Genomic DNA, 14,827 nt, shown 5'->3' with positions numbered 1-14,827 from the left:
AGCTTTTCTCAGCTTTCATTCATTAGTATCATTGTGGCTGGTCTTTTTCTTTTGCTCTATCCAGTCTTCCAAAGGTTTTACGTGAATAACTCAGCTTTGGTGTGAGTTGGACAGTGTCAAACACTGCCCTCTAAGATTTCTCTGATTATCGTTCTTTCAACAGCACTTGGCCTTGTCGATTCGGACAGTTGGTGTGTGGCTATCTGAATTGTAAAACTCGTATGCATTAATTAGCCTGCTGTGCACTAACTGTTCGTTAGTGCCCTTTGCTCTACTCCACTTTGAAATGAGAATAGATTAGATCGCATAGATTAGATTATAGATTTTATTATTAGAGAATAGATTAGAACTTTTTGTGCACAGCAGCATGGTCCACATGGACAGTTAGAACATAGCTACTGCAAGGGAGATTTACACTCCAACTTGCCATGATGCACTGACTGTTTATATAGAGTCTAGACAATCCCTAATTCCTTTCTTTTTACCCCCATCACTTTTCATGATCTCCGTTTATAATTTCTCTACTGCTCTGTTTCTTCCTTGAAGTCAGTGGACTTCAGAACGTGCTTAAGTGCTTTTTTGAGTTAGAAACTTAGCAAAGCATAATTTAGAAAGTTTGCCCGAATATGGAATTTGACCTTCAAGAGTTTATATTCTCATTTTGATCCATAGGAATTTAAAAGCATAATTCCACACAAGTTAAGATAACATTACATTAAAAACTATGATAAAATAACGATTATTACAAATGCAAAGACAAGCACTCAAAAGTTAGGAAAGTCCAGAATTGAGGTTGCCTTTGCAGCCTTAATGCAGCCTCTCTGTGTGTATGCATTATAATAATCTTTAACTACATGATCACATACTACTTTTCCCCAGTTTCTATAATAGCCCAAGTCTCTGTGTCACAGCACTCTTATATGGCCTTTCTACAGTTCTCTTTATAAGCTTTGTGAATGTGGAGTTTGTCATAGGGTTTGGCGACCCCTAGTGGCACTTAAGAAACTGACTGTATTAAATAAATGAAACATAAAGAAAAAAGTGTTTATTCATTGCAGCGTTTAAATGTTTTTCTCTCTTCTATCTGCAGCTGGATCAAATTTCTGAACTTCCTTCATGTGATTTTATGCTTGCAGTTTCAACCAGGATTCACTTTTCCATCTCTCCCAAAACATTTAGATAGAAATAAGCAGATGTCTGCACTTTCCTGAAATTCCTTTTTAGGCAATTATGTTTGGGCAGTATCAGGATTAGGATGTATTCCAACATATAGTTCAATTTAAAGACTCATAGCATAGATGAGAAATTTGAGAGTCCTTTATCTGAAATTGTTAAATTAAGCTGGACACACTGTTGTTAATTTGGAGAAGACACTGGTGCCTTCCTAGACAGTGTGTTATTGCTTCCATGAATAACAGCTGCTGCTGAAACAATATCAGTGTGATTTTTTTTTTAGTGTGTATTTGAAAAGTAATTAGAAATTCTGTAATAACATCACTTTCAAATAGTTACTGTGATAAAATAGTCATATCAATATGTAATTTTTATGTTAAAGTAGCAGTATTTGCTTGCACTAATGTAAAATGTATTTTGACAAGGTTTTCAATTTGAAAGTAATTTTTAAACTATTTAACCTTTTTAATTACTTAGTATTTATTTGAGATCTTTTCCCCCCATAGCATGAAATCAGCTGGTAATCATGCTGTAAAGAATCTCTGAAATAGGTGTTTATTTCTGCCAATATAAAATGAAAATTTAAATTACCAGTTTATTGTTAAATTGTTTAAGTAATAGATGATGATATTTGAATCTTCATAGAAATAAAGGAAGTTTAGCTTCCTGGAATTTTGTTCAGGATTGTTCAGTTTTTCTTTATTTGCCATGCAAATGTACATAAGTTTCATCGTGACAAGTATCAGAATGAAAAATGTAGCCTAATCATATATCACTGTAGTTCTGTATTAACTCATTCCAGTTTCTTTATATTATTAATTTGTGACTTTTCAAACCTATAAAATGGTTGTATTTTTAATTTTAGCTAGTTAATTTATGAAACAATATTTATTTTTATGAATTGATTATTTAAAAATTTGACATGACAGCCAGGAAAATAAGTTAATGCAGTTTCGTGACATTTTATGTTAAAATTTGAAATTCTATATTTATTGCACAAAACTATATTTTCTCCAAAAAAAAAAAAAAAAAGCATGTCTGGAAGACCCCAAATCCATATTTTTTTTGGAGCACCCATCATTCAAACCCCCCTGGAGACATCAAAAGAACAGAGTTTTTCAGGAGCCACTGCTGAAACATGGAAAGAACTCCACCTTTCATCTGACAAACATGCCTTCCATCTTTTTGCTGGAAAATGCAAAAGCATGGATCATGTGGCACATCAGGCACCAGACCATAGAGACCCAACTGGTCACACAAGAGATCATTTCTCTGTGAACTCTGAACAGGGGAGGTTTGGAGCGGCAGAAGATTACTTGGCATCATGTGTATCTGTAATAGGAGGCATGGAAACGCATGGCAGTACATTGAAGAGGACTAGTGATGTAACTTGCTATGGTTATCAAATATCTGGAGATAGAGACACATGCAAAAATATGAATCAAGTTGTATCTCAACAGCTTCCTCATATATGTACAAAAACAGATGGACAGCATAGAAAACCATCAAATGACTGTTTTTCAAACCTCACTGAAAAAGGTGTCAGACATTTGGAAGATAAGAGCTGTGATATTTCTGATTTGGTTTCCAGTACTGAACAGATTAGCATACATTTAAAGTCTACGGGCAGAGATGTTCCATCAGACCATCTTAGTGTCCATCATGAACATCTTAGTCAGTATCTGGAAATGTTTTTTCCCAAAAGAGGAAAGAAGTCAAAAACAAAAAGAACGCTGAGTGCTTTCTCAGACTTTGCAATATCAACAGACACTGAATTTCTTAGTATAATGACATCTAGTCAAGTTGCCATTATTGCACAAAAGCACTTTAAAGAACAGAATCAAATGCAGAAGGAAGCCATGAAACTAATGGAAATAGAAGTAGTAAAAAAGCGTGAAGAAAGTGAAGTAGTTTTAGATGAACCTTTCCAGGCTACTTTGGTTGTTGGAGCATGCATTAATGTGGCTGAGCCTGACCACCAACAAGAGTCGGCAAGCTCCCATGAACTTTTCAGTTCAGAGAGTGATAGGAAAACTAGCTGTCTTGAGTCTACAGGAAGAAAAATAAGCTCTCAAGAAAATGCAGAGGACTCTCAAGAACTTGTCAGTGTTGCTGATGAACAACTGCTGAATGAGATCTGTATTGAGCCATTGAGCACAGGAATATTGTGCTCCCAAGTAGGTAATTATTGTAAAGTCTCTTCTAAAAGAGCCCGAACATCTGAAGATACCCTAAGTATTTCTTACTCTGCACTTAAAACCCAACAGAAATCAAAGAGAGCTAAATTGATTTGTTCTAAAACCAGTCCTGAAACAAAAGTGGATCAAAAGATGATGTCAAAGCTTTGGAAACTTCAGAAGAATCCATTACTACTTAAAAACTGCTGCTGCAAGAGGCAGAAGTACAGTGTTTTGGTCACAGTAGTACATCCTTGTCACATCAAAGAAATACAAATGAAGTCTAGACCAAAATCTTCCTCTAAAGTTCCAATAGCAACTATTGTAGTTATCGACCAGTCAGAAATAGAGAGGAAGGTTGTGCTGTGGGAGGCTGCTGCATTTTGGTCACTCACAGTGTTTCCTGGAGATATTATACTACTCACAGGTAAAAAAGCTCCATTTTTATTGTTTTTGCTTTTTAAAAATTTATCTTTTTAAAATGTTTTCTTTATCTGATGTAGAACAATTTATACATAGACTTGCAATCATTACAGTTTATTCATTGAAAATTATCTGAATTATCCTGCCATCTAAAAAGCAACAAATTGTGATTTTAGGGAGAGGGAACTTCACATTATTATATAATATGTATTGATTCTTTGATCTAAAGCATGCACCATGAAGAACAGCAATATACTGACCTTGAGATATTGCAGTAGGTAGAGTCAAATATATTCTGTGTATGTAATCTGTCTAGCCAATGAGAATTTATAAAGCAGCTATTACAGTGGTATCTAGTTGCTGCACATATATTATAGAAAACTTTGTGATCTGTCCATAAGGAACAAGGTATTCACTCTTTTGCATTTTGATTTAATAGTTCTGCTTTTGAAAGCCTTATTTAGATTTCTTCTGTTGTAGTTCTTTATCACTGGTAGTCATGTACCAGACGGCACATCCCAGAAAGAGATGCTGTTCTTGTCAACTTGGGCCTATGCCATTAAGGGCTTTGTAGATCAGTATTAGAAACTTGAATTGGATATTTGGTGGATGGGAAGCCAGTGTAGGTTGCAGAGCATTGGCATAAAATACTCTCTTCAGTTCATCCAGCTCAAAAAGGGAAGGAGGGAGTGGGACTTCAGAACTATCATTTTCTCCATCCAGTCAACTCCACAATCCATTTAAAAGGGATTCCAAGATGTTATATCAATTTGCCTTGTCCCATTTCATATGGTGCTATAGCAATCCTAAACTGTTTCTATACCAGAAAATAATCCAGAATTTTCAAACGTGTGAACAAAATCCTCACTGCTATATAAGGTTTCAGAATCTGACCATTTATTCCTTGAAGATGATATAGGATTATTCCTATTATCAAATCCCACAAGCACTAATTCTGGGTTATTTGTATCTGTTTATCTGTACTCTTATGTAGGCTCTTGCTCTGCACCTAAGACTTATATCTGAACCTCCAAGAATTCAGCATGGGATATAATTGTGAATTTTTTTTACCTAATATTTCACAGAATTGTTTCTAATGTTGATAGTTTGTTACCTCTTGCTTCTTGTGACTTTTTTCAGTCAAATTTTTGAATGTTTAAATTCTGTTTGTTGTATAGTTTTAACTTTTTTTCTAATGCTTAGATACTGTTGTGTTATATGTTGCAGAAAAACTGAAAGTAAAGATAGCTCCCCTGCCCCTTTCCTCTGTTTGTTTACCTTATCTCAGACTCCATCAGAAGTATTTTTATTCCAGGCTGCCTCAGACAGGCTATATGAGTCAATAAAAAACTGTTAGTGTCCTTCCCTTGCTGTTTGGAAATTATACTAGATAAATGTAATATCCTTGCACAGTGTGTCTTTCTGAGGTAGTTGGTGTTGGACAATTAAATATTATACAATAGAGGATGACTACCATTGAGAAGACTTGATAAAGCAATGTTTTTATTGGTGTCTGTGAATTCTGAAAATCTATTTGTTTTAAAAGTAAGCTGTTATGTAAAAAGAGCCTCTTCTAAAAACACTCTTCAGCCTCAAGTTAGTGCTCCAGTCCTACCAGCTGCTCTCCATGGGCTATGCAGAGTTCAACTGAAGTAAATAGGGTTCTGCATATGCAGAGGTGTCTGCCTATATGGAACAACTTACAGGATCAGGTCCTAGAAAGATATTTAAAGCCACAGTAATAGCTTGGGTGCTTCTTTCCAGGTCAGCCTAGATCATTGTTTAGATAGCACATAAAAAGAAAATAACTTACTTGAGTAGTGGAGAAGGCCACTGGCAAAACAGGAACAGCAGGTAGTATTGGAAAAGACCAAAGAAATAGATGGAGCAACTTGAACATTAGAGAAGTGACATAAAAGATTCCAAATTCAGATTCAGAGCTAAAGTCAGTTTAAAGATATCTATTAATGGAATAGGACTTGTGTATACATCATTAGGTGCTGTGGATTGATGTCTGCTTTCTTTGTTGCAGACGTCACTGTGTACGAGAACCATTGGTATGGAGAAATGATGCTGCAGTCAACATTTACCAGTCAGTTATTTAATCTGGGGAGCAGCTCAGCTATCAATCCCAAAGAATGTGAGACTGAACTATGTGCATGAGAGAATCTTTATATTTTATCCAATTCTTAACTTCATTAAATTCGAATTAAAAGAAAACAATCATTTACAGATTAAATCACTTATTTTCCAGACTTTATTTTAAAAGGAAATTGGTTGTTTAAAAAATAATTTTTTTATTGTTGTTTAGATTTTCCCTGCTAAATAAATCAGTGTAAACATCTAAAGTGTGCAGAACCCTAGAAAATGACCTGTCAAGTGCAATCCTGAACTGTTAGCCAGATGGACAGTGTAGCAAAATTGTTTCCATCATTAAAAAAGCAAACACTTACAGAAATATCTGAATTCCCTGTACTAAAATAAGAAATAACTGCTATATTTCAGATACAGCTCTTTAGTAAATGCTGACTTTTTAACGGGGACCATGTTGTATGATTCTGTAACAATTTAAGATCTATTTATTTTCTTACCAATTTTGGGTGCATTTAAAGCAACACAAATTTTGTGCTGAAATGTTATCAAACAATAAAGTATAGTCAGTTGTTTGGTTTTTGAAATGGCAGATCAATAAAAATGTTTTAATTTTAAATCTGAACCAAGTGATGAAATTGATGCTACTTCCAGGTGCTGCCCTGATTCAGAATTATTTTTTCAATCCAAATACTCTCAAACTGGATTATAATACATTTCTTGACCAAAAAAGGAGAAAGCATGAGATGATTTTCGTTTTCTTTTTCTTTTTCTTTTCTTTCTTTTTTAAAGTTTCCCATGTAGTAGATGTTGATGTTCTCCAAGGTTTATTGGCATATGTGTCTTCGAAATTTGCCTACTTCAGAGATCTCCCACACAGAAAACCGCAGAAGTTGGATAGTATACAGCATGTCCAGCTAGACCAACTTCAGCCAGATACATTGGTGCATTCAATACTAAAACTTGTCAGCATCACTGTACTAACAGGTAAGCGGCTTGTTGGACCCTGAGTGACACAAGTTCATGGTTATGTTGCAAACCCAGACACCTTGCCAATATACTAAAAGGTAGTTAAATCCTATTCCACAAACCAACAAATGACAGTAAATTTTAGAGATCATAGAAATATAAGGAGAAATAGAAAGTCATTTGTCATCATCACCTGGGAGTCACAAGAGACCAGGCTTTAGAACAAATTGTGAGGAGAAAGGATAATTAAATGTATTGAGGTAAATCATAAAGGAGATGTAATTCAATATGGGTTTATCAAAGGTAGATTATGTCTGAAACTGAGTTCTTTCTTTGAGAACTATTGGATTGGAAGGAGTTTACTAGTAGAGTTCCTCAAGGATCGGTCTTGGACCCAGTCTTATTCAATATTTTTTTTTATCAGTGACCTTTGCACAAAAAATAGGAGTTTGCTAATGAAATCTGCTGATGATACAAAGTTGGGAGGCATCATCCATACAGAGGATGATCAGAATATTATACAGGAATATCTGGATGACCTTGAAGACTGGAGTGGCCATAATGGGTTGAAATTCAATGGTACAAAGTGCAACATCATGCAGTTAGGGTCTAATAATAAGAATTTCTGCTGCAAGTAGGGCCTTATCTGGAAGTGACAAAGAAGAAGGGAGATCTGTGTGCATGGGTTGATCACAGAATGACTATGAGCCACCAATGTGGTACGGCTGCAAAAAAGGCAAATACAATCCTAGGATATATCAGGCAAGTCGTTTCCAGTAGGGAGAAGTATTATTAACATTTTGTATAAGGCACTGGTAAGATTTCGTTTGGAATACTCTGTACTATTCTGGTCACCCATGTTCAAAAAAGATGAATTCAAACTGGAACAGTGCAGAGAAGAGCTACTAGGATGATTAGGGGAATGGAAAGCAAGTCTATTTTATGAGAAGATGCTAGGTGAGTATGGTTTATTTAGCCTAGCAAAAAGAAAGCTGAGAGAGGGGATATGATTGCTTTCTATAAATACATTAGGGGAGTAAACATCAGGGAGGGTGAAGATCTATTTATGCTAAAGGACAATGTTGGCAAAAGAACAAATGGGATAAACTGGTTATGAACAAATTCAGTCTGGAGAATTAGAACTATCAGAGGAGTGAGGTTCTGGAAGAGGCTCCCAATAGGAGTTGTGGGGGCAAGCAGCTTAAGTTATGAGAGAGCTGGACAAATTTATGAGAGATTGTATGATGGGTTTGTTTGTGATGGTTAGGAGGGCAGCGACAGCCTGGGGCTCACTTCCACTTTTTGTCTTAGGTTCCTATTTCAGGGCTTCAGCCAGCCACCTGCAGGGATCAGGGAGGGACCTCCCTTCCTCCCCTTTCCCACCTTCCAGTATAGTTTGATGTTTTATTTTGTTCTTCCTCTGAAGTATTAGAGATGGCCACAGCTGGAAATAGGCCACTGGATGGGGTGGGACCAGTAGTCTGATGTGTGTCACCAGACATTCTCACTCCTAGGTGCTTGGATGCCCAGCTTTTGCTCACATGCTCACCATCTAACTGATCACCATCTATAGGGTTGAGAAGGAATTTTCTCCTGGGTCAGATTGACAGTGACCTTGGGGTTTTTTGGCCTTTCTCTGCACTGTGTATGTGCAGGTCACTTGTCAGGATTATCTGGGTGTATTTCACCTAATCAGCGCCCTGCCATCATAGCGGCCTTGGGCATTGGTGCAACGTGGTCTTTCCTGTTCGCTCCCTGTGGCACATAATAGTTTAGTCTTCTGTGAGCTGTAATATTCTGATAATTGGGTTTAATGTTCAGGTGTTGATGACCTGTGATATACAGCAGGCCAGATTAGATGATCTGGTGATTCCTTTTAGTTTTTAACTTTGTTACTCATGTCTTCACTGTTTGAGTCACTGAGTCATAATCTCATAATTAATAAATTCAAGATTTACCAGTGTTATTCCTTTTAGTCTGTTTGTACATGCAGCAATAATTCCCATTTTGAGTAAAAAGTAGTAGAAAATTTTTTCTCTTTGAGAAAGTGCCTTAACTATTACAGAATTGTTTTCTAGCTTTGACCCAGAGCTAGATTTTGAGACATGCTGAATGCCCTCTTCTCCCATTGATGTCAATCTGAGGGTACTCAGTGCCTATCAAAATAATTCCCATAAATGTTTTGGGGCAAGGTTTTTAAAAGTTTTAGTACTCAGCACCTCCCATTAAGGCATCTAGATAGTGGCTTTATTGTCAAAAGTGCATCTCATGTGTTGTTCTTAATGGAAGTCTGCTATTTCTCTTACCCACAGAGTGCATGAACCAGTATTACCTGGAGTTGAGTTCTCGGCAAACTCCTCTGCACTGCACAGGAACAAACTCTGCGTGCCATGTCACAACACCACTTGGCCCAGCCGCCCCTCCACCTGGATGGAGGGGTGGCTGGGCCCAGGGCCCAAGCATGATTTTTTCGAGCCCAGTACAAATTTGTAACACTGGCCCCCTCCCACACACATACCACAATCCCTCATCCCATACATACAATCTCATGAGCTATGAAAACTTTTTCCTCATGCTAACTGGGGTTGCAGCCTGGGCTAGGTCCCCCCAGGGCCTCTGGGCCCTGGTAAAGTGTACCCTTCCCCCCCTCCCATGTGGGGAGCCCTGGCTGGGCCAAATTTGAGTGGTGGTGTGACCATGAGCACCAGGTCACAATGCCACTCACTGAAATTTGGGCCAGTTGCCCTTCCATCTGTACAGACTTCGGTCCAATTTCAGTGCCATTGTGACCACAAAGCTGGAGCGACACTCTGGCAACAGCTGTACTGATATAGTATGGGACCCCTGCTTAAAAGTGGTCAATAAAAGTGGACAGGCTGTGCCTCCCCTCCTCTTCACCCGCCCCCTTGCTTCCCTGTGGCTATGTGACCTATGGAACTTGAGCAAGTGCAAAAAACATGAGAGTGGGGGGAAAGCATTTGCTTCCTCCTCCACACTCCTCCCTAATTAGCACTGCTGGTTCACAGGTATTTTCATGTAAATTTAAAGTAAGTTTTTCCATAAAATAACAGTGATATCGTTTGAAACCTTCAGAATCTGTGTACAGTTACAAAGGAGAAAAGCAAAGAAAAATTATTCTAACGGTGGAACAGATTAGCGATCAGCACTATGTGATGGTATTATGGGGAGCAGGTGCAGCATGGTGTCCTCAACTTCAGAGGAAAAAGGGTAAGTATAAATAAACCCTTTGTAGTATCTACATGAATGATTAATATGTGTGATCTGCAGTCATCTTAAAGGTCAAGGAAAAGAGTAAGAAAAGGTAGCATGAGAATGTTTTGCATAATGCTGTTGTGTTAAAACATTCATTTAGTAAATAATTTTCAGTAGGTAAATGTCCCTCGGTCCTACTATAACAATATATTTGGGGTTTTTAGGTGTTTTAACAATTATTTTTATTTGGAAAGAAATCATCAGTAACAAAAGTTAGAATTCTTTTAGTTTTCAGAGAGTCTTCAGGAATTTTATGATCATAAGGCAACAACATTTATAAAACCTTCCCCTTCCACTCCAGTTTCCCTCTTACAGTTAAGACTCCCAGCCATATTAAATTCAACCTCTTTCCTATAGCAGCAATTTGTCTCACTTGCCTCCCCTAATTTCATTTTGAATTAGCTGCTTCAGAGTATAGGTCTCTTCAGGTGTTTGCTTGTGGCTCCCGTTGGGGCCTAAACAGACTGCAATCTCTCCCCCACAAATATAGGCTACCTTTTGTTGTGTAGTTTGGCTCAGAAACTTCAGCTTGCTTCATCCACTTATTCTGGAACACAAATGAGAGTTTCAAATCGCTGTTTAAGGTTTTTTGCAGTAATTTAATAATTTATCTCTGTTTTCGTATATCAGAGTCTCATAGGACTTTACATATATTAATGAATTGAATTAGACATCACTTCACTGAGATGTAATATTACGTGCATTTTTTACAAATGGGGAAACTGAAACACAGAGAGGTTAAATAACTTGCCCAAGTAACATAGTGAATTTATAGCAGAACTGGAAATAGATCCGAGGAATTCTGACTACTACTTCTCCTCTAAACTGAGCAGAAACAAACACACTTTCAAAAATCAAGTAGCTACTGCAAGACATAAAAGAAAATGGGAAGGGAGTGGATTATCAGCAGAAGATGAGCATTAAGCTGATGAAACCTTCATGGTATTTATTTTTTGATATGTTGTAATAAGAAGGGAATAGGAAATGTGAATACTGTCCAAGAGAAATAAGAAACTTATTAACATGGGTGAAATCCTGGACCCATTGAAGGCAATGGCAAAACTACCATAATTCCCTTATACAACTAAGAAAGGTGAAGTATTAACTGTTAAATAATATGGGAGATGATTGAAAAGTTTCTTGATACTACTGTATGTGCTGCAGCAAGTTCAATAGGATAATCAAGCCATAAGACATTATACTATAATGAAGACTGTTGTTTGGACCCTTAAATGTAAGACAACAGGAAATTTTTAAGAACATATAGATATTTATAGGATTATTATAATTGTTTTAACTTTGCCATAGAGCTTGTAACTTATTCTCCAGTTAGTGTTCTACGAATCTAGCAATTCATATATTTTAATAATTAAAAGACTATATCTAAAATGCAAGATAAAAGACTGATTTCTCAACTGTCCAAATACCCATTACTGATAGACAAGCCATGAACGTTTGATCCCAACAAGACAGCCAAGAAGATAAGTCCACATCATGCCAAACAGATGTATAGGTCACAACAATTAATTGGCATGACTGGGTCACAGGAAGATAGCACATGATGGTCATTCTTGCTAGGACACATAAACAGTTAGGCATGTGATGGCCATTTGTACTAGAAGGTTAAATTTTACATAGTAGTCTTGATAAGTAGGAATGAGGAATTGCAGGTTTTTTCATACTTCCCTAGGAGGACAGAAGGATATTTAGCGATATTAATAACTATCTTGGAGCATTTAAAGCAAATTTTTTTTAACAAAGAGGTACAGTTATATTTACCTCTCACAAGCTGTAAAGAAAATGCTCATCCTCTGCTACTAAAAACTGTGCCAATTCTATAGACTTTCTGTGTAATAGCATCAGGTGGTAGAGACTCTGTTACCTGTATTACTCTGCCTGAGGTTACCAAACATGATGGTTTGAATAATAAAATACTTTTCTCTAGACCAACAGCCTTTGGAGAACAGAGCACACATAGTAACATGGAGTGAATCCTGAACCCATTGAAGGCAAAACTCCCATGAAGGTCAGGATTTCACCCATGCAGATTTTAAATTTTAGAACTAAAAATGGCTGATGTTCCTAAAAAATGAAATTTTGGAGCACAGTAAATAAGGTTAGTGTCAAAATATTGCAGTCCTAATATATATAAGCAATCATGACCAAGTAGTATTGCCTGTAGCAATATGCAGCTTATGTCAAAATCATAGCATAAGTAGAGAATTTACTGCTGATAAAAAATTAAGCTTTTGTGAAGCCAAGAAATAGATATAAAGTAAAAAGTGGTTTAGTCTTCTCTGTCAAGTTAAATGAATGTCTTCCTTGCTTTAAAGAAGGACATGAAAAATTAATATCTGAAAGTAATAGTTATTGCAACAATTACTTGTATACTGCCCTGGAAAGAATTCAGCAGGAGCTACTAGGATGATCCCAGCATTTAGGAAAAGTAAAGCTCTCATTAGAGAAAAGCCGGTGTGGGTTAACTGAAGCAGTAGTGAAAATTATTATGAAAGAGTTTGAAAATGTGAAAAAGATTAATGCTCACACTAGTGAGGAGTATTAAAAACCATAGAGAACAATCTAAACATTGGGAATACTGACAGAAATGTTTTTCCCCAAAGTGTAGTAGCATTGGGGACTGTGCAAGTTGAGAGATGAGATCATAAAAGCAAATAGATTAAAAGATATTATAAGAGCTGGAATGGACTAGGCTAGAATGACCAAGCACATAGGGAATGGTGAAATGAGTTTGGAGGATCTGATCCAAAGCCCATGGAAGTCTGTGGAAAGTCTCTCATTAATTTTAATGGGCTTCGAATCTTCCCTGCTTGTTGAGCCATTTTCAGGCTGCTGCTTTACTAGTTCCTCCTTTCCTTGTGATGTATTTTTTCAACCATGTTAAGGTGATTTAAAAAATTTTCATCATGAAAATTGCTTTTTCTAGAAACAGCTTTTGAGACGATTCACTGCCATATAATTTAATTCCATTACAGTCATGTTAAGGATCCACCTGATATTTTTCAAGACATCTAAAGTACAAAAGTCTGTATAACTGTGAAACCTTCACAAACCTGCTCTGACCCAAAGTACAGAGTGATAAAACAGGACTTTCTTCAGCTTGATCCAGAGAGAGCAAAAGGGCAAACAAAAAATGGCTTGCTTCAGCCAGAGGAACAGAGTCTTTACCTTACAACATCACTTCTAGGCAGCATAGTTTTTCTGAGTAATAAGGTGATCAGTTTCTTAATTACCCCTTGATTTGTTCCTTGCCTGGGGCTTAGGAATTCTTAACCTGTTTCCTCATAGGGCTAAGAGGAGCCCTTCTCAGCCTTTTTTTTTTTTTTTTTTTTTTTAATATCCTTGTTCTAATGAGCCTCCAAAGTAATCTAATGAGCCTCCAAATTAATTGTCTATTTTAGTCTGAGGTATGTATGCCATCTCACAAGCTTTTTATGTTATTGCCTCCAAAAAGAGAGACTACATATTCTTTGCATACTAAATAGTATGTGATTATGTGAGCATGCACCTTAATTGGCATTCCTAACTTTTTTGCATGACTTTACAACCTTAAGATTAGTCTTTTTGTTTAATGTAATTTCCTTCATTTAAATAAAAAAGCCTTAAAAATTGAAAAAACAAAAATCTCATCTTTAGTATCATACTGACATCCCACATGAGTCATCAGCAGGGTTGGGACTTTTAGTTCCACAGCACAGTACTCTACTGCTTGAGTTAATGGTGTAATGAGCAGCAGTAGAGACTGTTATCTTCTGTGTAGACCAGTCATTAGAGTGGGTTGTAGATACACACTTTGCCCCTGGGTTTCATAGCTATTTGCAAGACAGCAAAGGAATATTAAGACTTCAGAATAATGGGATTAGTTTGAAGTTCTGTAGGAGAGTATGTTCTAGTAGCAATTATAGACAATTCCGCTCCTGTCGTCTCCTTTCCACCCAGCCTTGCTGTGTCCCCATCAGCTCCTGTCCCACCTCTGCCCAACTCCTGCCCCTCCACTCTTGACCCTCCTGCTTGACTTTTGCCCTGTTCTTCCCATTCTCCCCACTACCTCTCTCACTGCTACTTCTAACATCTCACTCCCTGCTTTGCTCTCCCTCTTCCCCCAGCCTGATTCCACACCCTGCTTCATTTGAGTCAGGCTGCTTCCTCCCTGCTCTCAGTTCCTGTCCCTGGCATAACAGTGGGCCGCAGCAGTTGTAGGGAAAGTCCTGCTTAGTTTCTTCAGTCATGGGATGGAGCATGCTCACTCACTTTGAAAATGGTGAATGAATTGTCTGGTCACAGGTAGGAGGTTTGTAGGAATGGAGCATGTTCAGCACAGATAATCTTCAGAGAATTTAGTTGCCAGACAGCAACAAGCCTCTATTGAGCTTGTGCAAACAGATTTTTCAGAAGTTTATAACGTCCCCAAATTTAGGCAAATTTTCACAGGGATAGTAAAAGGTACATCTCTGACACCAGGAAACCTCCCTGCCAAATTTTAATTTTTTGCTCCAAAGTATGGAGGTGCGAGAGCCTCTCAATAAAAGGGTTGTAAAAATATTTTAGCATACGCAAAACAACATATATTTCCCTAATCTTGTTCAGAAATGGCTGAACCATTTTAGCTGAAGCTTAGAAAAGAAATTCAGCCCGAGGCAAATACATGGCATGGACGAACTAGCCAGAACGGTTGAAGTTTAGCAAAGTTATGAGTAACTGAA

At 37.2% G+C, this 14,827-nt stretch overlaps 1 protein-coding gene across 7 annotated transcripts in view; it reads left to right on the top strand.

Moving 5' to 3' along the window:
- Window positions 1-14,827, top strand: part of SHLD2 (shieldin complex subunit 2) — a 68,677-nt gene that overhangs the window by 39,569 nt on the left and 14,281 nt on the right. For all 7 annotated transcript variants that reach the window (XR_010920632.1, XM_067552492.1, XM_067552495.1 and 4 more), the window contains 4 exons: window positions 1,091-3,777; window positions 5,806-5,913; window positions 6,657-6,851; window positions 9,927-10,061. Coding sequence is in view for 6 of the 7 variants with exons in the window: in XM_067552492.1 (XP_067408593.1) it covers window positions 2,139-3,777; window positions 5,806-5,913; window positions 6,657-6,851; window positions 9,927-10,061 (2,077 nt within the window). In the remaining variant the exon portion in view is untranslated. The remainder of the gene's footprint in view (window positions 1-1,090; window positions 3,778-5,805; window positions 5,914-6,656; window positions 6,852-9,926; window positions 10,062-14,827) is intronic.

The sequence above is a fragment of the Emydura macquarii genome, unplaced genomic scaffold (genome assembly GCF_026122565.2).
Source record: "Emydura macquarii macquarii isolate MOO-44397 ecotype Brisbane River unplaced genomic scaffold, CSIRO-AGI_Emac_v2 contig_1390, whole genome shotgun sequence".
Lineage (NCBI taxonomy): Eukaryota > Metazoa > Chordata > Testudines > Chelidae > Emydura > Emydura macquarii.
The sequence above is the reverse complement of the archived record's forward strand: the minus strand, read 5'-3'. Positions and strand labels throughout refer to the sequence as shown.